The following is a 27672-nucleotide window of genomic DNA, read 5'->3' on the forward strand; positions in this document are numbered from 1 at the left end:
AACAGTATCATGTCACCCCAAAGTAGCAACAATTATATCCTAGAATTTTTTATGCCTCTGAGTCAGGATAATGCTACAGATACTTCCCCTGGATTTTAGAACTTTTGGCAAATATGAGGAAGAAGTTTCCACAGAAGTCAGGTAGGCTTTGAAGAGTTCAGTTTCTAATTAGGGAAGACAATACAAATAGAGATATGGAAGGATTCAGGCAGTCCTTAGGACATGGTACTCAAGATATGTATATCTTTAAAAAAAAAGCCAAGAAAAAGGAATTAGTTGAAGGATGGGGAATGAAGAGAGAAAAGCAGAGTCCAAATCCAAACCTCTTCTAAGTTTGGAACATAACCTCAGGAGCTACAACTTTGTTTTTTTTTTTTTTTTTGGAAGCACTTTATCCCAAAAAATACAAGGGATAATTAAAGAGTTCTTCTGAATGGAAGCATAATTCAGATTCACTGGATACCTACAAGACGGAAGCTATTTTCAGAGACAAAAGAATGGCAGCCAAGATAGTGTAGCTGGCAAAAGGGCAGAAAGACCACAGCTCCAACACAAGAGTATATGTCCCGGGGCAGCTTAGGTGGCACAGTGAATACAGCACTGGCCCTGGAGTCGGGAGTACCTGAATTCAAATCTGGCCTTAGCTGTGTGGCCTTGGGCAAGCCCCATTGCCTTGCAAAAAAAAAAAAAAAAGAGTACACACACACTCCAAAGCTAGCCTTGAGAATGTGAAGAATTAAGCCAATAAAATCCCAATAAGGGTAAACAACAGAGGCAGGATATATTAAAACCCTGGTGATGTCTGAGAATCATGGGGGCTGGAGGAGATAAGAATCTACTTAGGACCTAAGTCCTAAACTGAGATATTTCCCCAAGTTCTGTCTAACCTACTTCCTCCAGCTATATCTATTTATCTGTCAAGAGATATATACATTGATATATATCTTCTAAAGACAATTCTTTTTCATTAATTTGTAGCAACAGAGACAAAAAAATTTCTAAAAGAAAGTAAAACCACAGACACTTAATAATTACCTAGCTGTCTGGCCTTGGGCAAGCCACTTAACCCCATTGCCTTGAAAAATCTAAATAAAAAAAAAAAAAGTAAAACCAGCATTACATTTAAAAAATATCCCAAGCTTTATTTAAAACCAACTAAAATTCTATTTAGTTTAAAAATACATTTGTCTTTCCTTTTCCCTTGCACAATTGCATTTGATTATTTATAATAAAATGTTTTATAAAAACCAAATGTTCATATGCAAAAAAACTTATTTTACATTAATGGTCATATGTAATAGATTAACTATATAGAAGACAATTGCACAATTGATATAAAAAGTTTCTGAGCCCCACAAAGTTCTGCATTTTAATAAGATCCCTTTCCCTAGGTTCTCTTCTTCAAGATTATAGACCTTTCCATTTATCTAAAATTACCATAGGTTTACAGAGCTTTTGTGGTAATATTCTTAAGTCCAGCAGGCAGTGATGTTTTGCTTTCAAAGAGAAACAACATTAGTCAGAGCAAGCAGATAAGAATTTTTCTCTGTTGAAAAACAGAATCATTAAAAGTTGACAGATAGACTACTCCAAAGAAACAGCAGATCCGCTATATTTAAATGGTGTTGCTTTCAGTTTATCTGCAGAGGTGCTTGAGTTGCTCCTCAATTTCCAAGTCAATACTCCAGTTCTAAGATACCACACTTAATAAGAAAACAGACAAGACAGAGTAGGAATTTACATCCAATAGGATATGTTTATCTTCTGTCTTTTTTACCAGATTTTCTCTTGCCAGACAATAAATGTTTTGGTTTCATATCAAACACATGTCTATCAGCTTCTCCCTTTCTCCCCAAACGATTCATCTTCTTCTGAGCCTTCTTCATAATGGTTTTAGCTTTCTTCACCATCTATTGAAAAAATTAAAATAAATTTTAGCATATTCCAAAATGATATAACCTAACCTTTTATATATAGGAAAATGTTTAGAGTAATGTCAAGCATCAGATGAACCCCATTAAGAAAAGATATCTCTACAAAGGTCATCTGCAATTATATAAAATGGTAGATACAATAGCCTTCCCCTCTCTTCAACAGAGAAACCCCCCCACCAACTGACACATTCTTTTTCTTCTTTTTAACTATCCTATACAAGAAATTGAAGAAACAAAGATTTTTAAATTATAGTCTCTATTTTCAAGATATTTACTAAGGGAGGTAAGATGGGAAGGCAAAGATACACAGTCAGCTCAAGACTCTAGGAAAGGCAACAGTTTAAACCTGAAGGAAAAGAAGTGAGAACTGAAGAGCAAAGCATACCAGAAGGGACTGTCTGTGCAAATGCAAGAAATGGGGGACGGGGGCAGCTAGGTGGCACAGAAGATAGAGCACCAGCCCTGGAGTCAGGAGTACCTGGGTTCAAATCTGGTCTCAGACACTTAATAATTACCTAGCTGTGTGGCCTTGGGCAAGCCACTTAACCCCATTTGCCTTGCAAAAAAAAATTATATATAAAAGAAATGGGGGACAGTGCATTGAGGTTAGAGAAAGGCTTGTCTTGAACTTGGCACATTGGAAGTAACATGAAAGAAGGCTGGAAAAATTATTCAAACTAAGCCTTACTTAAGGCTTCAAACAACAAATTTGCATGCTGGGGCTTCAACTGTTGCCAGAATGAACTAGAAAAATCACCAATAATGATCACTGATAAAAGTATTCCTCCCAGTCTCCTCTCCCCATCTCTACTTAGGGAATAGTGATCTTACTTAAAGGTGCTTTTACTTCCATTTTTGCACTTATAAGCAGTTTTCTAACTGCTACTGACTGTTCTATGTTGCTAAACAAGGTATTTACTCTCTGAGGAATATTTTTAAAATAAAAGGAAGAAGGAAGGACTAAACCATCTCTTAGATCTCTGTCTGCATTAAATGATTCTTCCTCTCCAAGTGTTTCTATTGAAAGGCAAGGTAGGATAAAAGTGGAAGCACCAAAGAAGCTTCCTTTCCCACCTCGACCCACTACTGCCTTTCTATTTTCTCAATCCATGAAGACTCACCTAAGGTGTAGCTACCACAATTTCATAATATATTTTAATTACAACAGTGCTGTGCACAGAATTAAGATTATTATGTTTTCTTCTCATTACTTACTAAGTCAAAGAAGTCTCAATCATTTAAAATGCAACTACTCAATGACAGCCAACAATTACACTGAGATCTTTGTGCTTAGGTTGCAAATCAATCATATTACAAATAACACCTATAAGTATTCAATTAAAGCTGAGTCTATGAAGAAAATAATTCCATGTTTGGGCCAAAACACATTCCCTGAGCTGTCAAACATTTACTTCACTGTATGTTGTTGTCTTCAATTCTTCACTTTCACTCATCTCACATATCCAATGCAACACCAAAGCGAGTGTCTTCTACCTCCATCACGCTTACAGACAATGTCTTCCTCCTACTCATTCAGCCAAATTCCTTCATCATTTCTAGCCTGGACTCCTGGCAAGAGCCTTCTAATTGATCTTTTTGTCTAGAGACTTTCTCTACTCCAATCCCTCCTCGACTTTGATGCCATGAGGATTTTCTTATGTCACTCTCTTCCTTTCCCCATAAACTCTAGTGGTTCCAATAGCAAATATAGTCTTTTGCGAGTCATTTTAAAGAGCTTTAAGCTTTTTAAAAGCTAGTCTTCTTACCATTCCAATCTTTTCACAGTACCACCCTTCTATACACTCTACAGATTTTTTTTAAATTTTTCACACAACACAGCTTCTCCCATCTCAGGGACTATGAATTGGCTGGACCTGCCCTTGGATTCTTTCAAGACTCAGTTCAGATCTCACCTTCCCCAAGAGGACTTTCCCTTGGCATGGAGAAGGGAGGAAAAATTTGCCATCTTTCTGGGCAGCCTATTCCACTTCTGGACAAAACTAACTGAACTTACTATCACTCCATCTGGATCTGGCCCTCTTCTACATGATAGTCCCTCAAAATCTTGAGGAAAGCTATTTCCATTCCTATTCCTCCCTAGTTTTCTCTTTTGTAAATTAAACAAGCCTGAATTTCTTCAGTCCTGTACTGAAGACCTTCATTAGCCTGGTTGCCCACTATGGAGCAACTTGTTCAATTCATGCAGCAAGTTAATTCTCTTTCAACTTCATCAAGAAGTGTTACCAGTTTACTGTCTAAACTAAAATTTTGGACAAACCATCATTATTCATAGAGAAACGTATCTATGTGTTAATGATTTTCATTTATTCATTTGTTTGCATGATCTACCTAAAATAACTAAAAATGACAAGGAAAAATTCTAATCCTCATACCCAAACATTAATCTGGCTCTCTTGCTTCAGTGGAGAGATAGGAGACTACAATTATGGACTGTGACATATAATATCAGCCATTCTAGTTATGGTGGTAACTGTGATTTACTTAACTGTTTTTCTTTATTAAAAGGGAGAACTCAATAAGTAGTGGATGTTTATCAAGAAGAAACTGCAGAACAACAAAGAAGACATCAATATAACTTTTATAAATGATACCCACCTTGGCATCTCTCAGACCAGAAACATCACGGGGTGTACGTGAGCAACTACGGCTTCGGCTTTTAGAAGTGGGAGGAACAGACTCTTCACGTTTGCGTTTTCTGGTAACACTTCGAGATCTTCTTGCCTGATTGGCATAGTGGCTCTGAAATGCATAAATATCAAAATAGTTTAGGATTCCATGTCCTCAGGCATAATCCCAACTACAATTCATTTTTTCAATAACAACTTGTGGAAAATTCCTAAAACCACATATTAAATTACATTTGTTTAAAAGTACCAAAAATAACTAGTCCTTAATCAATAATTAAACAAAAGTTGCAAACTGTGTTCCATGCAACATGTAAAACATATGGCTAAACCCAGGTCTTTTCTTTTAATCTTGAAAAATATCCATTCTTAACTCAAGTTTTTATACATCATTTTAGGATTCTTTTTTACAAAAGTTAAATCATTTCAGTGACATAAAATCACAGGACTCTGATTGGAAAAGGAATCTTAGAACTCAGAACATCTTATTCTAATCCTCTATTTTACAGAGAATAAAATTGACTGGCACAAGTCACAGTAGATCCTTGAGTCAGTCTCTTCTAATAAAGAGGACCCCAAAGAGAGCATAACAAACCCAATATTAACAATAATTAAGTATAATAAAACCAAGTGATATTCAAATTAGGTTTTGCCATCACAATTTTTTATTTAAGCCTCAAGCACTATAATACTCTCAATTTTGTTCTGAAGTAAAAGAAATCTTGAAGTTTAAAAAAACATTAAAATTAAATCAAAAGTAGTTAAATATGCAGTAGCACTAAATTTGTGACTGTAAATATTAAGATTTGCAAAATGTCTTCAAAATGAAATGCTAATGTATTCTAGTTCATGGCCACATTAGTTCCAACTTGACCAAGAAATTACAAAATGACCCTTAAAAGGTTTATTTAAACATTAATTTCTTTAAATTAAAGTTCTGCCCACTCCATTATGTAATCAAACTACACTTATGTCTACATCAGTAAGGATAACAAATCATATTTTAAGTATTTATCCATTTTCTTCCAGTCTTTCTCACAACTTCATGTCCATCACAATATGAGGCACAGAGAGAACTTACTGGAGTTAATCAATAAACATTTATTAAGTACCTGTTACATGTGTACCAGGCCTGAGTGCTAAGGTTACAAAAAGAAGCACCAAAAGAAAAAAATGTCCCTTAACTCAAAAAGCTTACAATGTAACCAGCAGCAGACAGCTACCAAAATTCTAACTCTGGCTTTCTACTTGATTGTACACTGAAAAGTCAACAAGCTAAAACAGAGCAAGTCAGTCATCCATTCACAAAACTATGTCCCCCAATCCACTAGCACTTCTTCGGCACCTCCTCCAGGTAGCAGCCAGATGCCACAGTGAACAGAGCTAAGGACAGAGGAACGAGCACAAATTCTGCCTCAGAAAATGCTCTAGCCTTATGAATTTTTTGCAAGCTACTTAAGAAATCTCCACTTTACTTTCCTCATTGACAAAACAATGATAATATTGCCTGCCTCACAAATGAAAGAACATATGTAAAGTGCATAGATCTTAAAATGTTAATACTGTTGTCACCATCATTATTGTTATTATTTTATCATCATCATTATTATATGGCAGGCAATGGGGATACACCAACAACCAAAAAATGAATCCCGGTCCTCAGATTGCTTGCACAAGATCAGGACAACAATGTGTATGTAAATGTACATAAAAAAACATATCAAGTAAAAATGGTCACTTCAAATGTCACTGTGGCATAAAGCAATTGAAGACCCAGAAAAGTCTGAGGGAGGAGAGCAGTAAACTCAACAGAATCAGGGTAGTTAGTTATAACATAGATCTCCAAAAAATTGTGAAATTATCTCTGCAAAGCTTACAACACCTAAGATCACAGAATCACAGATTTAGGGGTTGTACATTGTAGGTTAACTTTCTCATCTTGCAGATGAAAAAACTTAAGCCAGAGTTAAGGCATAACTGGAATTTGAAACCAGGTCCTTTGGGTCCAGATCTCATGTACTTTCTATAACATCAAGACATCTCACGCATAGAATGAAGAAATTTTAGAATTTCCATGTAAAGTAATTAACAAAAACTTGTGAGGAACAATGCTGGATGAATAGCATTGAAGGTATTTTAGAAAAATGCATTTTACTGGGTACTGCAGGAAGAAGAATGTGAAAGTAATAAATATTTCTTTTATTCTTTCCTGTTGGTTTTTGCAAGACAGTGGGGTTAAGTGACTTGCCCAAAGTCACACAGCTAGGTAATTATTAAGTGTCTGAGATCCAATTTGAACTCAGGTCCTCCTGACTCGAGGGCCAGTGCTCTATCCACATCGCCACCTAGCGGCCCAATAAATATTTCACAAAGCAAATAGTTACAACAATTTATACTAACTGCCAGCACACAGTAAACAGGCAGAAAGGCTTCAAGAAAAACCCCATATGCAGACTATCCTCAAACTATCATTTGAGAACTGATCTAGCTAAGTCCCCAATAAAACAATGAAGAACCTTAAAGCATGGAAGAAATACCATGATCTGCAATGGTGGAGGGAATACTCACACCAATGATATCATAAATTTGTATTATTACTGAGTTGATTTTTATCTGAATACAAAGAACTAAGAATTACAGGATTTTTAAATTATATCATAAGGGATTAAACTATAGTCACTAGTAGATGAAGATTCTAAAATGCAAAAGTTTCCATAAATTTCCAAAAATTTAACTACAATTCTCATTATTGATTTTAAAAATACTTGACCTCCTTTGAATGAGTAAACCAACTGACAAATGCTAAATTAGGCCTATATCTCTAAGAATATAATTACAAAAAAATGATTAATATGCTTAAACCTGTTATTTCAATTATTTTATGAGTTGTGAATTAAAGAAGCAACCTCAAACTATCATATCTTTTAAGAGTTTGAGTGCTTAAAAATCAATGTTTCAAGACTAAGAAAAAAATCATTCCCCTTTGTCTATTTGTTCCTATTGAAATGAAACACCAAATCTCATTCACATTTCTCAAAAAAAGTCTTAACTTTTCATAACTATATATAACCCATTCTTTATAAACCAAACTATATATAACCAATTCTTTATAAACTTACATCATCTTTATCATCCATGTCAATACCAAGACTACGCATCTCATTCTCCAATGTTTTCCGCTGAACCTGGAAAATAAATTAATTAATGATGCTGTGTTGTATACTTAATTCAATTTTAGGAAAGACCAGAAGACAATGCTACCTTTGTGCAAATCAGAACATTTCTTCAAGGTCAAAGAATGTATCATTCTTTAAAAATAATCTATGAAATATTCTTCTATATATCACATAATTTTTCTACATGTCATACAACATTTCAAAACAATTGTGAACTATCCATTTCCACAGCTACTCACTGAGGACTCATATGAGGACAAGTTGCATGGCAGGAAAGAAACATTAAAGGGCTGTGGAGGCAAAGATTACACTTCTGTCACACTTGTAAATTGAAGACAAGGATTTCAGAAAAGAAAAAGACTTACAGTTTAAGAAACTGAGGCCTAAAGAAGTTAGCCAATTTGCCCAAGAATACACATAGGTATTATCTGAAACCAAGTCTTCCAATTTCCAATACAGTATTCTACTACAACATATACCAAGAAATAAATATAAGTTGTAAATTCGAGGTTTGGAAGAATGTGATTCATGATGGAAATAAAGCAATAAATAGTATATATGGGGAAAAGCAGGATTTCATATGAAGAAGATATATTTGTAAGAAGAAACACATGAAATGAAATGAAGATGCTCCTGACCACCTAACTATTACAATACAGCTAATGGGTTTTTTTTGGGGGGAGGGGGTGTTGCAAGGCAAGGGGGTTCAGTGACTTGCCCAAGATCACACAGCTACATAATTATTAAGTGCCCAAGGCAGAATTTGAACTCAGGTCCTCCTGACTCCATGGTCAGTACTCTATCCATCATGACACCTAAGCTAATAGGTCTGGGAAATATATCACAAACATGATATCAAAGAAACAGGAAACTCCAACAGTACCCATGGCAGTGTACTTACTGTCTCTTCTAAGCAGAACAGCTGGAAGAAATTACTGACTTGTCTGAATGATTTCATTTCTCAACAGGTAGAGAATGTAATGAATGACTGTAATTCTGAACCTGATTCTAACCAATAATGACCTGGATGCTATAGCAGACATGAAGATGACCTTTGGGATGAAATAACTGCATCTTACAGAGTGTATAATAAAGAAAAAAGGTAATCAGACATGCTGAGAGATCTGCGAAGAACAAACTTCAACTCTCACAGACAGGACAGGTATGAACCTACTAAAGAAAACTAAAGAATGGCACAGATCTGTTAAAAAGAAAAAAGCATCACCAGGAGCACTAATTGATGAAATGATGAAAACAAAAAAATCTGTTTATGACAAATTAAAATCAAAGTAAGTGAGGTAATAGTGAAAGAATATCGACCCACCCTCAATGAGTAAATTTATCAGGCTAAAATTAAGTACATCAATCAACAAGTATTTTATATCCTTAGAACTAACAGAACAAAGTAGATGCTAGGTAAAATGCTTGTTGACTGACAATTTTTCATTCCATCCTTTCCAATCTGAAATATTTTCCTCGTCAGAACAGAATCAAAATAAGACTAGATTACATTTATTTTGCTTTCCTCATTTCTTGGCAGACCCTCATCCATCTCAAGGGGCTACCCTATGTCTCCCTTGATCTCCTTTACTATACAATGTCTCTTTGTAGTCCCTGCCTTTCATTGCTAGACTGGGCTTATTCTGACTCTGGCTCAAGTGTATCACACTTGTCAGTCCCCCTCCACTGCCTGTCTCCACACTAGCCATCTCCCTTGCCTGGAATGCACTTCCTTCTCATCTCCATTTTCTAGAGTACCAGGTTTCCGTCAAAATTCAGTTCAGGTACCATTTTCTAACTGATAGTGAAACAAGAGACACTAGATCAGTAAAAAGAGCAAGAACTGACAAATGACTAGATGTGTGGAAGGAAAGAAGCAGAGGATTATTTAGAGGTTGAAAACTAAGCAACTATAAGAATGGTGATGACATCCATGGCAATAGGGGAAATTTAGAAGAGGGGAACATTTGGGAAAAAGAATGAGTTCAGTTTTGAACATGCTGAATTTCAGATATCGAGGGAACATCCAACTGGAAATTGTCAGTAAGCATCTGACTAGAACTCAGAAAAGTCTTGATTGAAATGTTAAGATCTGGAAAGATGCAGAGAGATGATGACTAAAACCAAGAGAGCTAATGAAGTCACAAAGTGAGAAAGTTTAGGCTGAGAAATTTTGCTTTGTTTTCTTAAAGAAAGATGCTTATAGCTTAAAGGGGAAAAAATGTTATAATCTTGTAGGTAATTTATGTGAAATGTAGAATAAACTTTAGGGATGACTTTGGAGTACAATAAAAAAAGGAGTAAGTTTCATAAGACACAGAAAACAAAGCAGATCAATTGCAATATTGTAACTACTAACACAAAACCCAATTCCTGATCATAACTAGTAAATGAACAATGAATTCACATCAATACAGAAAAATATCTTTATAATGTTCTTTAGAAGACACTCCACTATCAGATAAGCTATTTTTTTTTTAATTTAAGACTTACCTTTTTAGCAGTGCGGGGCATTCTGGGTCCTGACTTATCTTTCTCTTTAGACTGAAGAATTTTCAGTTTCTTTTTCTCACGAATTTGTTTTGCCAACTGGTGGATTTCCATCATTTCTTCATCTTCAGTTTCTGATTCGCTGTCATATTCTCCAGCAGCCTGTCTTAGTTCTTCCTCTTTCTCTAACTCTTTCAATTTCTTTGACAAATAAAAAATTTAATTTGAAGAAATCAAGATTTAAGATTCAAAAATGATGCCAGAAATTTGCTTCAGAACTGTCTTCCTTTACAGAAACATTTAAAAGAATACATGGAGGATTATGTATTATAGTCTAAGTTTATCACAATAGCCAAGTCAGACTTTACCCTATGCTCAAAGGATGAAACTGAACACAAAAGATAGTGTTTGCCTTCACACACACACATACAGAGCACATTTTATGCAAATTACATAAAATTCTACCATAATATAATTAGACAATGTCACCACCTGTATTTTTTAAGTTTGCTGGAAATCATTTACTTCAATAGGAGTAACAGTAATCTCTGAATCCCTTTTCATTTTCATTACTCCAATGGTTCCTGCTCAGACTCTGCTTTACCATGAACTTTTAGCTATTTAATTTGATATACTTTCTACTGTTGTTAATAAGATGATATAAAGATAATTCCTATTACAAATGATACTTAAAGGAAAATAACTATTTTTACTCTAAAGCAATAATAAAGCAATACTAGAAGATTTGGGTCATCTATAGCCAGTTCACATGGTTCCCTAAGCAGCAGAGAGCAGAAGGATTAATTTCTATTATACATGAGGCAATTTTCAAAACCAAAAATGAATCAGACTGTTCATACTACCACTTTGGATATGAACTCACGTAGATTTATCTCTAGAAAGATAAATTAATTCTTCAAAGAAAATATACCTTAACAAAAAAAATCAGTGCAAAATACTATATTATTATTATTATAGTATAATATTATACTATATTTATTACTATTTATGAGACAATTAAAGCTCAAAAAGAAATTAAGTCACTAGCTTACAGTCAAAATTCTGGAGAATAATGCCAGAAGCCTTTCCATTACAATATGATGTTTCTTTTTTTAAAAGCTTTGAAATTCCTAAAAATTATGTTTACTTTCAAATAAGGTAATACCAAGGAGAATATAACATACCAACATCAAAAAATGACAAGCTCACCTCCATAATATCAGGGTCAATATAATCAGCTATATTATGGCCTTCCCAGATTTCTGGTATTTTATCATATTTTTCAGATGAGTTCATTAGATCCCAATATTCTAGAGGAAAAAAAAAATTTATAATAGTCTATTAAAGGAGAATAAAAGTATGCTTAATATGAGAATCGTTAGCATTCTTAATGGAGCCTAGATTATTTCTATTTTGAGAAAATTCCCCAAGAGGCTTTACCTTTTCTACAAGTTTCTTTTTTGACTTAAGGAAACATTTTTCCTTATGATAGTTCTTCCCCTGAAATCCTAACAGAGAGTGCCCACCCTGTCCCATTCACACTGCAAGGTGATGAGATGTTCTACTTACTTTTAGCATTTGCTCCCAAATTATATTTCACTATCAACTTAAGATTTCTTCTTCTAAGGAGGGAAAGGCATATTTCTATCTTCTCTCATCCTATAACATTTGTCTACTGTTCTCTTGAATTTGTTCATGACCACTACCTCCATTTTACAAGTATCAACCCTACCATCACTTAAAACTTCCAACTAGGAGATTAAATGAGAAATTTCCCTTCATGACTACAGTTTCTTACCTATTCACCTGATCTCTCTCCTACTGAACATGTATCTTTTCAATTTTCAGGGCATCTAGGTTTTGGACCTTCCTTAGTGGCTTAGTCCATCTCCTTAGATTTTTTTTTTGCAAGTCTCTATCCAACTATAAAGATCCCAGTGAGCAAAAATTCAAGTCTGTGCTCTCTAGTATCTTTAAAATTCTTATGTTCTTGTCTTTCCCCTAGTATCTACTTTGTCAATCCTTAACCCCAAGAGTCATTACGGTATTTTTCTACTTCAGTTTCTTTTTTTTACTTTATTTCTTTTTTGGCAAGGCAATGGGGTTAAGTGACTTGCCCAAGGCCACACAGCTTGGTAATTATTACATGTCTGAGGCTGGATTTGAACCCAGGTACTCCTGACTCCAGGGCCAGTGCTCTATCCACTGCACTACCTAGCTGCCCCATTCTACTTCAGTTTCTTAACTGAGAAGTAATTCTGGACAAAATTACAAAACCTCTTTACAAAATTACAAGTCCCAAATGTTACTGGGAAAGAAAGCCTAACTGACTCTTTGGTATGTTTCCCAAAATAACTATTTCAAACCTTTTGTTTTCCTTCCCAATCCCCAAACATGCCACTACCCCTCCTTTTCTTCAAAAGACCTCAACTCTTTTCCTGAAATAAAAGCTCCCTAGGAACTTCCTCAAATGTTCTTCTCCCCCTCAAATTTTAGTCTTTACCCATCTTAGGCAAAAAAAAAAAAAAAATTAGCTTTCTTCTACAAAACTATTTCACAATTTTACTTTGTCAGGCATAACTCAAATTCAATGTAGCATCTGAGTATCTTCTACTACCACTTGTATTATACTTACTCTGAAGATCCAAAATGTAATCATCTCCCATTTCCAGCTCAAGATCTCGTTCCTAAGTGAGAAAAAAGTTTTTTACAAAGGCCAAATTTTTACAGTCCAAACTAATCAGTCTTGTTTTCCCTTTCAAGCTCACAGAATGTTAGTTATGGTCCCTCTCAGTCAAGAAAGGCGTTAAATCAAAATCACCACCACTATGACCACCACCATCACAGTCTCTACCTTTATGAAACCAACAAAGCTCCTTATTTAAGATGGAAAGAAACACACCCTTTTTTTTTTGGGTACATCAACTTCCATTCTCTTCTTACGTGCTATTACACCTTCAGGAATAAATGGTGGCCTCTCCTGGAAATAGAATTTTGAAAGAATAAGCTTAGAAATGTTTGAGGAATTGTGATTTCAGGAAAAGTAATGACACATTAATCACAGCATCATAAGAATCAATGAATATGAATAAAAGAGAAACATAGGAAGATTTAAGAGTTGATAAGTAACTAGACGGGGTGGTTAGGGGGTACAGTGGATAAAGCACCGGCCCTGGAGTCAGGGGGACCTGGGTTCAAATCTGATCTCACTTAATAATTACCTAGCTGTGTGGCCTTGGGCAAGCCACTTAACCCCATTTGCCTTGCAAAAAAAAAAAGTAACTGGACAATGCCCAGAATAGCTTTCATTTTACAACCCTTTAAGATTTGCAAATTCTTCAAATAGACAGTCAATAAATATTTTAAGGTGACAAATGTGATCCAAACACTGTGCTAGGTCCTAGTGCTATGATGTTGATATTGGTGCTCAGTCATTTCAATCTTCAAGACCCCATTTAGTGCTTTCTTGACAAAGAACCTAGGGTAGTTTGGCATTTCCTTCTCCAGTTCATTTTCCAGATGAGGAAACTGAGGCAAAAAATTGTGCCTATGGTCACATAGCTAGCTAGCAAGCATCTGAGGTCAAATTTGAACTCAGGTTCCTGTGACTCCAAGGCTAACACCCCATCCATAGCAGCACCTAGTTGACCCACTGGTGATATAAAAAAGAAACAAAAGAAAATCCTTGACCAGCTCACATTCTCAAGGAAGAGCTCAAAATACACAATCTCATTTGATCTTTTACTATACTATCTACTGCTATGAAAATGAATGTAAACAGAAGTTACAACCAAACAAACAAAATCCAAATTAAGATGACCAAGGCCGCCCCAGTCCCCAAAAAGGACAAAACAAGTGCAGCTCTTTCCCTTCTTTGCAGAGGTGGGAAACCCAGCATATACTCTGAGATTCAACCAACATATTTGGTTTTACGGAAGATTTTTTCTTATACAAAATTACAAAATTTGAATTATTTAACAAACTACTACATACACCAAATCCACAACCAACATGATATTCTTACTACTAAAGTCCTGCTTAAGCTTACCTTATCATCTCGTTTGCTTGGTATTGCTAAATGCAATCTATTTAGCACTTCATTCACTTTATTTCCTTTCATTTTGGTTTCAACTCGATGAGTCAAAAGTCTATCACAAGCCTAATAACAACATTAAGAGAAAACAATGTCAAAGCAAGAGGTAAAGTTAAAAACTGTAGTAACATAGCAACAAAATACAACTCAAGCTTTCTACTATAGTTAAATTAAGATACAAGTCCTTGGCTCATAAATAAAAGTACTTTCAAAAATTCACTTGTCTATTATTCAGAATCCAGAGAAAATGTTCCTTAGAAATAACATTAATACATGTTAGAGCAAAATCCATAAGATCCAATTTAACCAATTCAGCTACTTACTCACCAACAGTGATATGTTATTAGTTAAGGAAAGAGGAAGCTGATAACATCCAAATGCAGTGAGGGAAAGAGAATTTAAAAAAGGAAGCTTTTCCCTTTTGAGGATGAGAGACTATTTCAAGGCTAAAAGCTCAAAAAATTGAAAAATGGGTCTCTGACATCTTCCCAGCTCTCTTTTGGTACGTCTCTAGTCAAACAGTTAGGGTCCTTTTACTGTACTAAGACCCCCTTGTGTAATACTTGCCTAAGGGCTTCCATCCCCTTGCAATGAAGGCTCCCTATTTTACAATTAAACTCCCCATCCTGACTGAAGTTATCAGAAAAAAAAAATCTAACTGAACTCATACTGTTCAAATAAATGACAGCCTCCCAGCCTTCCTAGGGCTTTAGGAAGTTTCCCTAAAATGATTGTTAAATTCTTCCTTTCTTCTGCAAGTTAAAAACTATAATTTCACTAAAAAGCTTTTTTTTAAAAATTTTTTTCTGCAGCAAGAACTGCCAAGGTCGAGCCTCCTAGAGTTAGGAGAACAGGAGGCAAAGGGCAAATCAGATAGACCATTTGTAACTACTAGCCAATTGTAAAGCTGAAGAATACTGCTTGTTGAAATATGCTGATTTTCTCTTACTCATCACTCAATTAGTAAAAATTTCAAGTATTTTGGATTCTTTAATTCTTTCATATGACTTTGAAATGTCAAATAACTATTTATGTCATTACTCTCTCCACGATATAAACCCAAGTTCATTCCCATCGTCTTGCTTAGCATATTAATGGTCTCTGAATTTGACTACATAGCAAGTTATAGCATAAAGAGATTCTAGAGATATTATGGAAAACTGTTGCTGCTCCTTTATGCTAAAAATGGCTAAAATTATTTGCCTAAACAGTGGGCATTGCTACATAGCTAAGAGATATCAGAGATGTAAGAAAGCTTTAAAAAAGTTGAAATTACCTCACAAGTATTGCAATCATCTCTAGGAGGCTCAGTTTACAAGTTAAAAAAAAAGACCAATATTTCTTTCAGAAGTCACTGACCTCTGTTTTAACTTTAATGACACCTTCTTCAGTCAGGGTGCTCGTCTCTATAACAGGGAATCCTTTGGTTTCCAACTCTGCAAATATTTTCTGGGAATATAATTAAGAACAAAACATCAACAAATTATTTCCAGTTCACTGCCTAATGAAGCAATTCCAACTTGTCTTCAAAAATGTCAATTGCTAATTATTCTAGAAGCCACATAATTGTAAAAATATCAACAATTTTCAAAAACAGAAATTCTCTAAGTACAAATATTCTCATTTTTACAAAAGTTTTTTTTTTTTTACTAATCAAACCACATTATTATGTTAGAATAAGATTCCTGAGGTAAAACTACATTACAATTCCAAGGCATTATCCAAGAAGGAATAAGCAGAAAAGAAAATGATTTGAAAAAATGAAATATGCCTAAAAACAAAGGAAGGTGGTATTACCTGGTCATCCTCTGAAAGTTCAGATATCCTCTTCACATCACATTTATTTGCTACAATTATAAGAGGCTGATAAGAAAGAAATATCAAGATCAGTATCTTTTTATTTCATGCCATAAAATAACAACCTTATCTAACCTAGTTATCAAATATACCTTATTTGCAAAAAGTGGCTTAATATTTTTGAAGAGTTCCAGTTGCTCTTCCAGACTATGCCCACACTGTCCAGACACATCCATGACATACAACACAGCAGCACGAAGGTGGGCCAATGCTGTTATAGCTTGCATTTCAATGGTGTTCCTATCTTCCAGAGGGTGATCCAGAATCCCTGGAGTGTCCACCACCTAAAAAGAGGCAATTGTTCCCAGACTTTCACAAGTTTTTGTGATGAGCGTATTGTCAAATTACAGAATCTCAGACCTTAGATGTCATTATGTCCAACTTCCCACTCCATGCAAAAATTCTCTTTAGAATATCCTTGACAGGTGGTCTTACAACTTTTCTAAAATATAGGTAATGAAAAGAATTTCACCTCAAAAGGCATCCCATTTCCATATTATGCGGATGACCAATGTAATAGTCAATAACAACAAAAAAGTTTTTTTTTTACCCACAACCCCCCTCCATCTATAAACTAAACACTAAACAATTCTGCATATCTGAGATTCTTTTAAATTTAGGTACAAGATGATGCTATATTCTATTTGATTTAAGTCCATATTTTTGTACAGAATACCATCATGTAAACTGTCTTTAATAAGAGCTCTCACCTGCCAACGCAAGTATCTATAATCCATGTGCCCTACAAACAAAGATTTGGTTGTAAAGGCATAAGGCTGCACATCCACATCTGCTCTTGTCACCTTAAAATAGAACACAATCAGAATTTATTTTCATTCTCCAAAAAAGCAGAAATTATGTATTTGTTTTCTAAAAGTAACATAAATGATACATGTAAATTATTAAATAATTCCATTTTATATTAAGTAGTAATATAGAATTCGTATTTCTCTCTTTTCCTCCTACACACTAGTTTATACCAGATATCATGTTCAAAGTTAAGTCATGCAGTATATGTTGTGGGTATATATTCAAAGCTGAAATGGTCTTAAGAGTTCAAAATATTCATAGTACTAAACAACATGCCAAGAACGAACATTGGTTCCCTCCCAACAATTCTGAGATGAGCACCTGATCTGACTGAGGCCCAATATCTTTAAAATATATTTTTTAAAAAACAGGTCACAAGAAATTTCTACATGGGCAAAAATTTTTCTCTTGGTGCCTGAACTATTACACACTTACTGAATCTACTCTTCTGAGATTAGTGGAAGTTGCTTATTTAGTATATTTAAACAGGATGACCAATGCCCAGTCTGACTGTCCTAAACACATCTAGCTGGAGGAGTACATACTAGTAAACAGTATACCATTAAAGAAACTTATTATTTCACTGCAATCAAAAGTAAAGACTGCCAATATAATTCTGCTCAGACCAATTTTTTCTCTATAATGTCATTAAAACAGTTAAACATATCCTACTATAATTCTGATAAAGTTTTGGGATCCAGTAGTGCTGAACTCATAATCAGGAACTAAGCTCAAATTGTGGCTCTGACAATTCCAAGCTGACAAAAATCATTATGAGCAAGACACCTACTCTTTCTGAGATTTTTTTTTCTGAGTGGTAAAATAAAGATAATAATGCTTTTACCTCCTACAGTTGTTGCTATTAAAGCACTTTTTAAATCAAAAAGCTCTATATAAATGAGATATCAATATTATGTTTGTCCAGTTTCACAAGATATACACCAAGGTGTATGGCAAGAATTTCTTTCTTTTTTTTTTTAAGGTTTTTGCAAGGCAAATGGGGTTAAATGGCTTGCCCAAGGCCACACAGCTAGGTAATTATTAAGTATCTGAGACTGGATTTGAACCCAGGTACTCCTGACTCCAGGGCCGGTGCTTTATCCACTGAGCCACCTAGCCTCCCCTATGGCAATAATTTCAGTGAATACTTGACCATCAGAAGCGTTAACTTCCCTGTGAATCCTTTGTTTTACTTATGGTCTCATTTATAATTCTTTTTAAATTTTTTAAATTTATTTTTAAGTTTTTGGAAGGCAATGGAGTTAAGTGACTTGCCCAAGGTCACACAGCTAGGTAATTATTAAGTGTATGAGGCTGGATTGGAACTCAGCTCCTCCTGACTCCAGGGCCAGTACTCTATTCACTGCATCACCTAGCTGATCCTCATTTATAATTCTTTTAAAGGATCTAGCTGTCCTCTAACATTACATTACTTATGTTGCTTGGAACCAAATGTGACAAAGTGCCATAGGATGTTAGAAAAGAAAAAGACCTTAGAAATAAATTTAGAGCACAATGGCTTTCTCTTAATGTAAATGTTTGACACTGCTAGGAGTAATATTAAGCAACAATATTCTTTTGTATGGGTAGAACTTCTCTACCTAGTATAATTGGGACCTTAGTTTTATATTAAAAAAAACAACATAAATACACAATAACAGACCAACCTTGTTGATGAAACTGGATTTTCCAACATTTGGATACCCACACAGAAGCAGAGTACGGGTATTTGGGTCAATAGTTGGCAAACGGGATAAATGCTGACGCACTATTAAAAGTTCAAAGTGTGTTTAATTATATTCATTAACAAATGAAACAAGCAATTTAATTTCCTGCAAAAAGTATCAAAACTATAAAACTTTGTTTGAAAAACAACTAAACTCCAAATTACATTAGTGTAACTTTTACATTTAAGAAAAAGCTGGTATATATATTTATTAAACAAAATTATAAATGTGATAAATTAAGAAACATTTACCACAAAAATAGCAGGTAGCATTTTTTTAAACTTATAGGTAGAAGAATGGGAAAAACAAAAAAAAATACTTGCTTTTAAATAACTTGGGTTACAAAGACCAAGAGGAAGAAATATAAATTATGAGGTAGACATAATATTCAAAAAAATCTATTTTACCAAACAGTGTTTTCTTAAATTCAAATAAGACTTTTTTATTAATCAGGTGTGTTTTTAAGGTCTGAAGATCAGGACATTCCATAAAAACAGAGTTGGAGAAGATCCATATATACAAAAAACACAGTAGCATATTTTGCTATAGTCAAGAAATTATAGACAAAGTTAAGGCTCATCAACTGGGGAATAGCTGAAGAAACTATGATATATATGAATGCAATAGAAATTTACTGTGCCCAAAAAAATAATAAATAGGATAAGAGTCAGAGACTCCATATATTTAAGAAATAGATAAGCTGATAAAGTAAACAGAATCAGGAGAATACTTCATATAATGGCAACAGTCATTGACTGCTGAGGAAAGAGTGAAAAGTGAGACATACGTATTAGACATCAACCTTTCATAAATTTATCTTGCTTTACTATGTTTATTACCAGGGAGGGAGGAATTAAGGAGAGGAGTGGAGAGCTAGTGATAGAAATGTTAGAAAAAAAAATGAGGGAAGCACAGAAGAGAGCAGAATGAAGTTCTGAAAGGGACAAAGACAAGCATAACAGTTTTGGCACTATTATTGATTTTAACATTTTTTAAAAAAGAAATCATTTATGTATTACAGATTCAGTTTTATAGAAAACTCTTTTTTCTATTCTCCTTAAACATGGATATGTCTGAAAAAAGGAAAACTTAAAGATAAAAGGGTTCACTGCTTTATCAGATTATTTGTACAAGAAATCTCAAAGCAATCTTTTAATGTCTAGCCTCTGCCAAAGCTCTTTCAAGAACTCATAATCACTTGGCCCAATGAGAATGAGAGTAAGATTCTAGATGAAGACTAACAATTAATGAGATTAAGAATTAACCCTTAGCACATAATGCATATTTCAATATGACAAGCATCTATAATTTTGTCACTGTGTATATTCCCCCCACTCTATCAATGTAAACCGCAATATTAGAAATATTCTGTTTCAACAGAAGGCTTTGGGGAATTGTGGTATAAAAAAAAAAACACAACCAATAAGAATAAAATAATCCTTAGATACTTTAGTGCTTACAGCCCACTGGCATCCCTAAGTAGGACTTTGTGGTAGACAGTTAAATGTGGAGATTAAAAAGCTGGTTTATCTATGTATATAATACATACCTTGTTCGAGATATTCCAGACTCTGTTTCTGCCTCTTGATAATTGTACACATACGCCCCAGGGCTGCACGTTTGAGCTGTTTGCAGCGGTACAAAGAATCCCCATATTTCATAAGTCGTACATAATCTTTGGCAACACTTAGCAAAAGAAAAAAGTTACATAAGATTTTTCACTTTTAACAATGAAATTTACTCTCAACACTAAAAATACTAAGAAAATAAGATGTCTTACTTGTCCACTAGATTTTTGGCAATATTAATTTGTCCCAATGCCAACTTGTAATGATCTTTGTCATAAAGAACATTCATCAAATCAGCATAAAATGGATGAATATCCTATAACAAAAAATAAAAAAAGATTAACTGGCATTTTCAAAAAAAATTTATCACCACTCTTTTCCCAAACTAGTCTAACATCTACTTCCTACATCAAGTTAAATTCCCTTTCTCTCCTCCTCAAGACACCCATTCCCAATTTCAACCTCTCCAACCACATCTCCCATTACTCTTACAGTCTTCACTCCAATCAAGGTCATCAGTTTAAGATCCCAAACTAATCAGAGTACCATAGAATCATAGAAGACTTCACTAAGGAAGTTACATTTCCAACCAGGTCTTAAAAGATAAGTAGTTCACAAATCAGGAAATCACAAAGTATATACAAAGGCACAATGGTTGGAACTAGAATATCGTTCATGCTTCTATGGGTTTTCTGATCACTTCTTTACTCTCTTTTGCTCCTCCTTTCTCTCACCTCCCAGTTTTGTATCTTAAGTTGTAACAATCCATGTTAAGGAATTTCACCGATTTTTCTCTCTTCTAATAGTCCTCTCTCCAAAATTTAACAGCATTTCAAATTCGAAATATAGCAGGTTCTCAATGTGCATGTTAACTGACTAAAGTTTTTCAATAAGATTTTTATTTAGCTGGTCCAGTAAAAATAATGTTTGCTTAAAAATTTAGATTCTCCAAAGTTATCAGAAATAACCAATTTAATCCCAATGAGGTTCCTGAAATGACCAAAAAAGTAAACACTTTATATCATAAAATTTTAGTACCAAGAACAATATAAACATGTTTTTAAAGTTTCTTACACTAAAAAGAATAATTTTTATGAAACCACATGTGAAGCATATTTTTAGTCACTTTGCTTCTAAATCCCTCCATTTCCACCTTTCTTATGCATTCCCTTTCCCAATAATCCCGTTCTCCCTCTGCCTCAGTACTTCTTATGTACCTAAGCAAGTTGATAGGGAGAAGTAGACAACTTCTGCACTTCATCTTTCCTTTTTTTTTTTTTGGTTTTTGCAAGGCAAAGGGGTCAACTGACTTGCCCAAGGTCACATAGTTAAGTATTTATTAAGTGTCCGAGGCCGCCAAATTTGAACTCAGGTCCTCTGGTGCTCTATACATTGTGTCACCTAGCTGCCCCTTTTCATCTCTACTTTAAGATAATAATTAGAACATGTGTTATATTCTGCCCTCTCTCTATCATCATAATCACTCTCCTTAAAATACACCCATTTCAGAAATTAGGAAATTTTGGTACAAAGAGGTTAAGGGACTTGCCTAGGATCAAAGGACAGAAATAGAACAGATATCTCCTTATTCCAAGTCCAATGAATTTTTCACTATCTTTGCTATCAATTAAGACAAAAGAAAAGGCTTTATAGTTAATGCTTTACTGATCACTTTCTTCTATAACACCAGAAGACATTTTAAACAAAAATTAATGATGCTGAGCAAAGGAAGTTGAATCAAGAGAACACTATATACATTAACAATAACTTTGTGAGGTGATTAACTATAATAGATGCAACTCCTTTCAGCAGTTCACAGATTTAGGACAGCCCTGGGAGGCCTGTTAGGGACAACACCATCCCCATCCAAACAAACAAAAAAAAATCAAAAAGTACAAAATCTGAATGAACACTATATTCACTTCTTCAAAATTTCTCTCACATTTTTTCTTCCTATCCCATGGTTTTCTTTCTTTTTCCTTAGTCCTGATTCCTCATATACAAATGACTAATATGTAAATATGTTAAACATAAATGTACATGTACAACATTCACAAGACTTTTTGCCACTGAACGATTTGGAGGGGATGGAGGGAGGTGGGAAAAAAAACTTATTAAATATGCAAGTAAGGTTGAAAAACTTTCATAACAGGAAAAATAAAATATCAATAAAAATAACCTAATCAAAAAACTTGTTTGCCCTAGTAAAATTTAATCTTGCAATTTGACCATTAGACATATCAATAGATATCTGATCATCAAAAAGTAATCCAATTTTTTATGTGTCTGAATTCACTTAATTGTCCATTTCTGATCAGCAAAAATTAACTTTGGTTCAATGCCTCACAATGTGAGTAGTAGGAGGAAGTAGTTTGAATTTCAACTCAAATACCTACCTGCAGTGTAATCTCTACCTCAACTGCAAGATGAGAATAGTAACTTCACCACTTATCTCAGAATTGTCTTTGAATTATGTAAAAATGTATATAAAATGCTTTACAAAAACTAAATATAGAAATACCACCTATTAACGCTAAATAAACACATTTTAAAAAAAACTTTAAGATCAATATACTTTTCCAAGTTGTTTCTTAACCAAGTAATTAGTTAACTTTATCTTGCTTTTTTGTCGGACTTTATAAAATCATATTCTAAAAACTGAATATAAATTACTGCAAACCAAAAAAGGAAACAAATTAAATCATAGGATTACTTACATCCAATTTGGGGAAGTCAGTTAAAATCTGGGTGAGTCTATCATGGTAATTCTGCTGGGTGTATTTAACTTTCCTCATATAAAAATGTCTAATGCGATGAATTTGATAATGCTTATGAATGACTGTTGGAGTCTTTCGTTGTGTCTTCGATAATGTCAAGTCTATAAAATCCTGTAAACAAAGAAATTATTGGACAAATTCAGGCAAAAAAAATTTTTTTAAATGTTATACATTTATCAAACCTCTTTTAAAAGAAAAATAAACACAATGACCAGAAGTCAGGAAGATCCAATTTCAAATCCAGTCTCAGATACCTTAGTTTGCCTCAGATTCCTTTTCTGTAAGACAGGAATAATAATATCTACTTCCCAGGATTGCTGTGAGGATAAATTGAGGTGTTTGTAAAGAACTTTCCTTGAAAACCTTAGAGTGTTATGTAAATACTAACTAAGCTAATCTAATTTCATGCCCAACAAAATGCAGATAAAGAAAGATCTACTCTCTGAACCTGTTTCCACATCTCTAGTACCACATCTGTAGTACCAAAATGTGAAAAATGTTTGGAAAGCACTTTGTAAATCTTACTAACATTTTATGATCACCTTTTACAATCCCTCCTTAAAAAAATTTTAGCCCATATCCTTCTAATCCTTTATGTCCAAATGTCTAATCATGTACAATACATTTTAAAAACCAGCTACTCATCTGTCATTTCTGGACAAAGTTCATGGGGGAAAAAAAATCTAAAAATGAAGAGGGATGCTAATAAATTTGATTTAGAAACTCTAGTTGAATTAAGGAAGGTAGCACAAATAGTGGGAAAAAGACACTGGAACAAAAGTTATGAGATATGGTTTCAAATGCCACTTCTGTTACTCGCTACCTATGTTACCTTGGGTAAGTCACTTAGCAAACCTGATCTAATTTTTCTTATCTGCAAAAGGAAGAGCTTAGACTAGATAAGATTCTCAGATTTCTTCCAGCTCTGGGTCTATGAGGCTATGATCAAGCCCAATGTGGACAAATATGTGACAAAAAAAATGAAACAGGCTTTACCTGATTAATAAAAGTATTATGTCTATAATAGCTTCTCTTTGCTGGTTAGGTCATGCTTTGAGAGGATGACTGACAAAATTGCATCAAGATCCAAGAAAGGAAAAGAAACATGGCAAAGAGGCCTTTGTTCCAGAACATAAAAGATAAAAAGTTGAAGGAATTAGTTGTTTATTCTAGAGAAAATTGTCTTCTCATTTCCAAATAGATAGAAAAACTGAAAATGATAGCCATATTAAAATATTTGGAAGACTGTAGAGAAGTTCGACGGAACAGAATGATATGGGGAAGAATTCTATCCAAGTCACTTGTAGAAAGTTCACAAATTTACCATCATTAGAACAAACTTCCTTTTGTGTGTGATACATCTTAAATTGCCTTAGTGTAATTTCTCTATAATAAAAAGAGAAACTTAAAAGGTTGAGAATGGATACAACTATTATTGAATAACAACCATTTCAAAATCACTACAAAATTTCTATTTTGTGCTGTGCACATATTTCTGTCACAGTCTAAATTCATTTGATATTGTTAAGTCTACCACAAAGAACTAATTTGTATTACAGTGTTCAACATGGCAGATATGAAAAAAACTATGCTCCCTGTGCCAAATATGTAAATTAATGAGATAAAGGTGCTTAAGCAGTGAATATAATGTATCATCACATTCACTTAGAAGAGAAAAGCAACTAAAGTATGAGCCCAAGTCCTTAAATTAATGTCATTGACTAGCTAAGATTATAAAATGAGAATAATGCCACAGGATCACAAATTTAGAGTTTTTAGATGCCAACCCTCTTCCTTATTTACAGATAGTAAGATACTGAGACCCAGAGGGATGACTTGTCCAAGTTCATAAGAGACCAGCCTTTGAAGTTAGGTCTTTTTCTACTGCACCATATTTGCCCTTGAATCTAGGTAGCAGTGCTCAATAGAATTTTTCACTTTTAGTACCTACCCAGGAAACCTGATAGATGTTGAAAGATACAATGAGATGTATATGTTCAATCAAAAATAAATTTCTACATGACTATTTTCTGAAGTACATAAAAATGTTAATGCTGGCTGAATTCTTTCCACTGGGGGAAAAAAACACATTTTCCTCCCTTCTGAATGGTTCTTAAGAATGACTCTTGGTGGGGTGGGGGGAGGGAAGTAAGATTAGGGGAAAAATTGTAAAGATCAAAATTAAAAACTTTAATAAAAAAGTTTTTTAAAAAAAGAAATGTGTCAACGATTTTTTTGCAACACTAACTTGAATGATGGAGTTTCTACTATTTTGTATCTACTTCTACATAATAACCTAACACTGAAAAGCAAAGAGTTTTTTCATTTTTTGTCACAGTACTTCCAGTGCCCGTGAAATAACTGTGTTGACTTGACAGTAAATTATCTCTAAAATTTATTCAAGCAAAGCTATGGAATGAAGGGGCAACAGAAAGGTTACTCTCCAAATTCCAGTTTCCTTATTGGTCTCCTCAATTTTTTTATAAAACACAAAAGGACAGCTATTCCACCAGAGAACTGCATTTGAAATGAGAGAGATTATATACGAATGCCAGTTCTGCCACTTCTACCTGGGAGAACCTGGCCAAATCACTTTAAGCTGCTCTACAGGTCTCGTTTCCTCCTCAGTATGAGGGGGTTAATCTAGATCCAAGGTTCTTCCTCTTTTTTTCTGTCACGGACGTTCTCTGGAAGTCTGATAAAATGGATAGAGTTTTTTAGATTGTTTGTAGTCTACATTAATAACTGGAGCAGGTGCTAACTCTCAGGGCATAATGTAAATAAAAGGTTTGTTTTGTAGAGCCTATCTTAGTTTGCTTTGTCAGGGAAAGAGAAAACTGTAAAATTCAAAACTTTGCAAAAAAAAAACCCCTATATTTGATGACAACTACCATTGCATGTTGTTGGAAAAGCAAATAAATAAAAAAAAATATTTAAAAGAAAATAAAGGGGGTAGCTAGGTAGCACAGTGGATAGAGCATCGGCCCTGAAGTCAGAAGTACCTGAGTTCAAATCTGGCCTCAGACACTTAATTTTTACCACCTGTGTGGCTTTGGGCAAACCACTTAACCCCATTGCCTTGCAAAAAAAAAAACCATAAATGAATAAAAATAAATTGATGAATAAAGCTAAGTAATAAAGAATTGATAAAGATAAATAAATAAAAATAAAATGATCATGATAAGTAAATAAATAAAAATAAATGAGAGGGTCCGGAAGTCCTCTGAAATTTCTCTGTATTTAGTGACTCCAGATCTACCTCATTTCCATGGTCCCTGACAGTCTGATAGACTAAAATGTAGCCACACAAGGCAAGCTCTCCAAAGCCTCAGCCTTGTTTTGGAGGGTCCTGTTGCAATATTAATCAGTTTTTACAAACATTATCTCGGTTTTTTGCTCCTGGGCAGAGATGATTACGGTTATTATTATCATTACTATTATTATCATTATCATTACGGAAGCAGTAGTAAGTGATGGGTCCCGAGTCACAGGGTGGGAGTGCGCCCGGGGCCAGTCCCCTCCCCCGCCCTTAAAAGCCCCGTTAGTCAGAAGCGAGGCTAGAGGATTCCTTCCGGGGTGACCCCGGAAGCCCCGCCCTCACACGGCTCAGGCGGGGTGGGGGGGGCATTTCAAGTCTCTCCATTTACTCGGGGCTTAAAGGGCGGGGCAGCGGGGATGCGCTGCGAGAACGAAGCCGCTCGTGGCTCGGCTCTGCGGAACGCTAAGTGCACCCCGTGTCCCCCCCGTTCCCGCCCCCCACCCCGGAGCCCGGGCGCCTCGCACGTGTCATCCACCACGAGAGCCGCTCGCACGCGCATGCGCAACCAAAAGGCAAACGCAAAAAAAAAAAAGTCGTGAAGGAATGAGGCAAAGGAGGAGGAGGCGGCGCGGCTCGCCGTTACCTTGGCGGTGGGGACCACCATGATCTTCTTGAAGTTGTACAGCGCCATGTCGCCAGCCCGGCTCGCGGCCCGAGGAGCCGGAAGTAGGTCTCACGAGAGCCGGAGCAACGGGGACCAGGGACTTCCGGTGACGTAGGGGGATGAGCGGAGAAAACGAGCTGCGCAGGCGCGGGAGCGGAAGCAGAAAGCACTTCCGGCGGAGCGCCGCCCGGAGGAGGAGTCGCCTCTCTGACGCGGCCCCTGGTCCCTGTGAGCCGAGAATGAGGACACGGCCTGGGTTAGGGGAGGCCGCCCCCCATGTGCACTCCGGGGGGAGGGGGATAGGCGCCGAGCCGCCCATCAAGCCCCCTTCCTCCCACGTGCCCGTCCCACGTGGTTCCACCACGTGGCTCCACCGGCCTGGCTGACTGGAATTTAAATTGAACACGTGCAAGACTGAATGCAAAGCTGTGGGGGGGGGCATCAGAACATGAGGCCACTCTGTCTCATTTCTGTCTTATTTACCTATTAACTTTTTTTTTAGTTTTTGCAGGGCAATGGGGTTAAGTGGCTTGCCCAAGGCCACACAGGTAGGTCATTATCAAGTGTTTGAGGTCAGATTTGAACTCAAGTCCTCCTGACTCCAAGGCCGATGCGCTATCCATTATGCCACCTAGCCGCCCCAACCTATTAACTTTAATAACCCAGGTAAAT

The 27672-nt window shown here is 35.3% G+C and overlaps 1 protein-coding gene across 1 annotated transcript; it reads right to left on the bottom strand.

The window, feature by feature from the left end:
* Window positions 1–696: 696 nt before the first annotated feature.
* Window positions 697–27108, bottom strand: GTPBP4 (GTP binding protein 4). Its single transcript, XM_074193221.1, has 17 exons — window positions 26980–27108; window positions 23018–23188; window positions 20513–20616; window positions 20282–20418; window positions 18673–18773; window positions 16906–16998; window positions 16288–16479; window positions 16136–16201; window positions 15698–15787; window positions 14294–14404; window positions 13148–13225; window positions 12881–12932; window positions 11455–11555; window positions 10249–10446; window positions 7699–7764; window positions 4551–4694; window positions 697–1910 (listed from the first exon to the last, which is right to left on the bottom strand). Exons 1-17 carry the CDS (start codon window positions 27025–27027, stop codon window positions 1758–1760), a joined length of 1905 nt encoding a protein of 634 aa, XP_074049322.1. The 5' UTR covers window positions 27028–27108; the 3' UTR covers window positions 697–1757.
* Between the last annotated feature and the right edge of the window lie 564 nt (window positions 27109–27672).

This window comes from Macrotis lagotis, chromosome 7 (genome assembly GCF_037893015.1).
Source record: "Macrotis lagotis isolate mMagLag1 chromosome 7, bilby.v1.9.chrom.fasta, whole genome shotgun sequence".
NCBI classification, from domain to species: domain Eukaryota; kingdom Metazoa; phylum Chordata; class Mammalia; order Peramelemorphia; family Peramelidae; genus Macrotis; species Macrotis lagotis.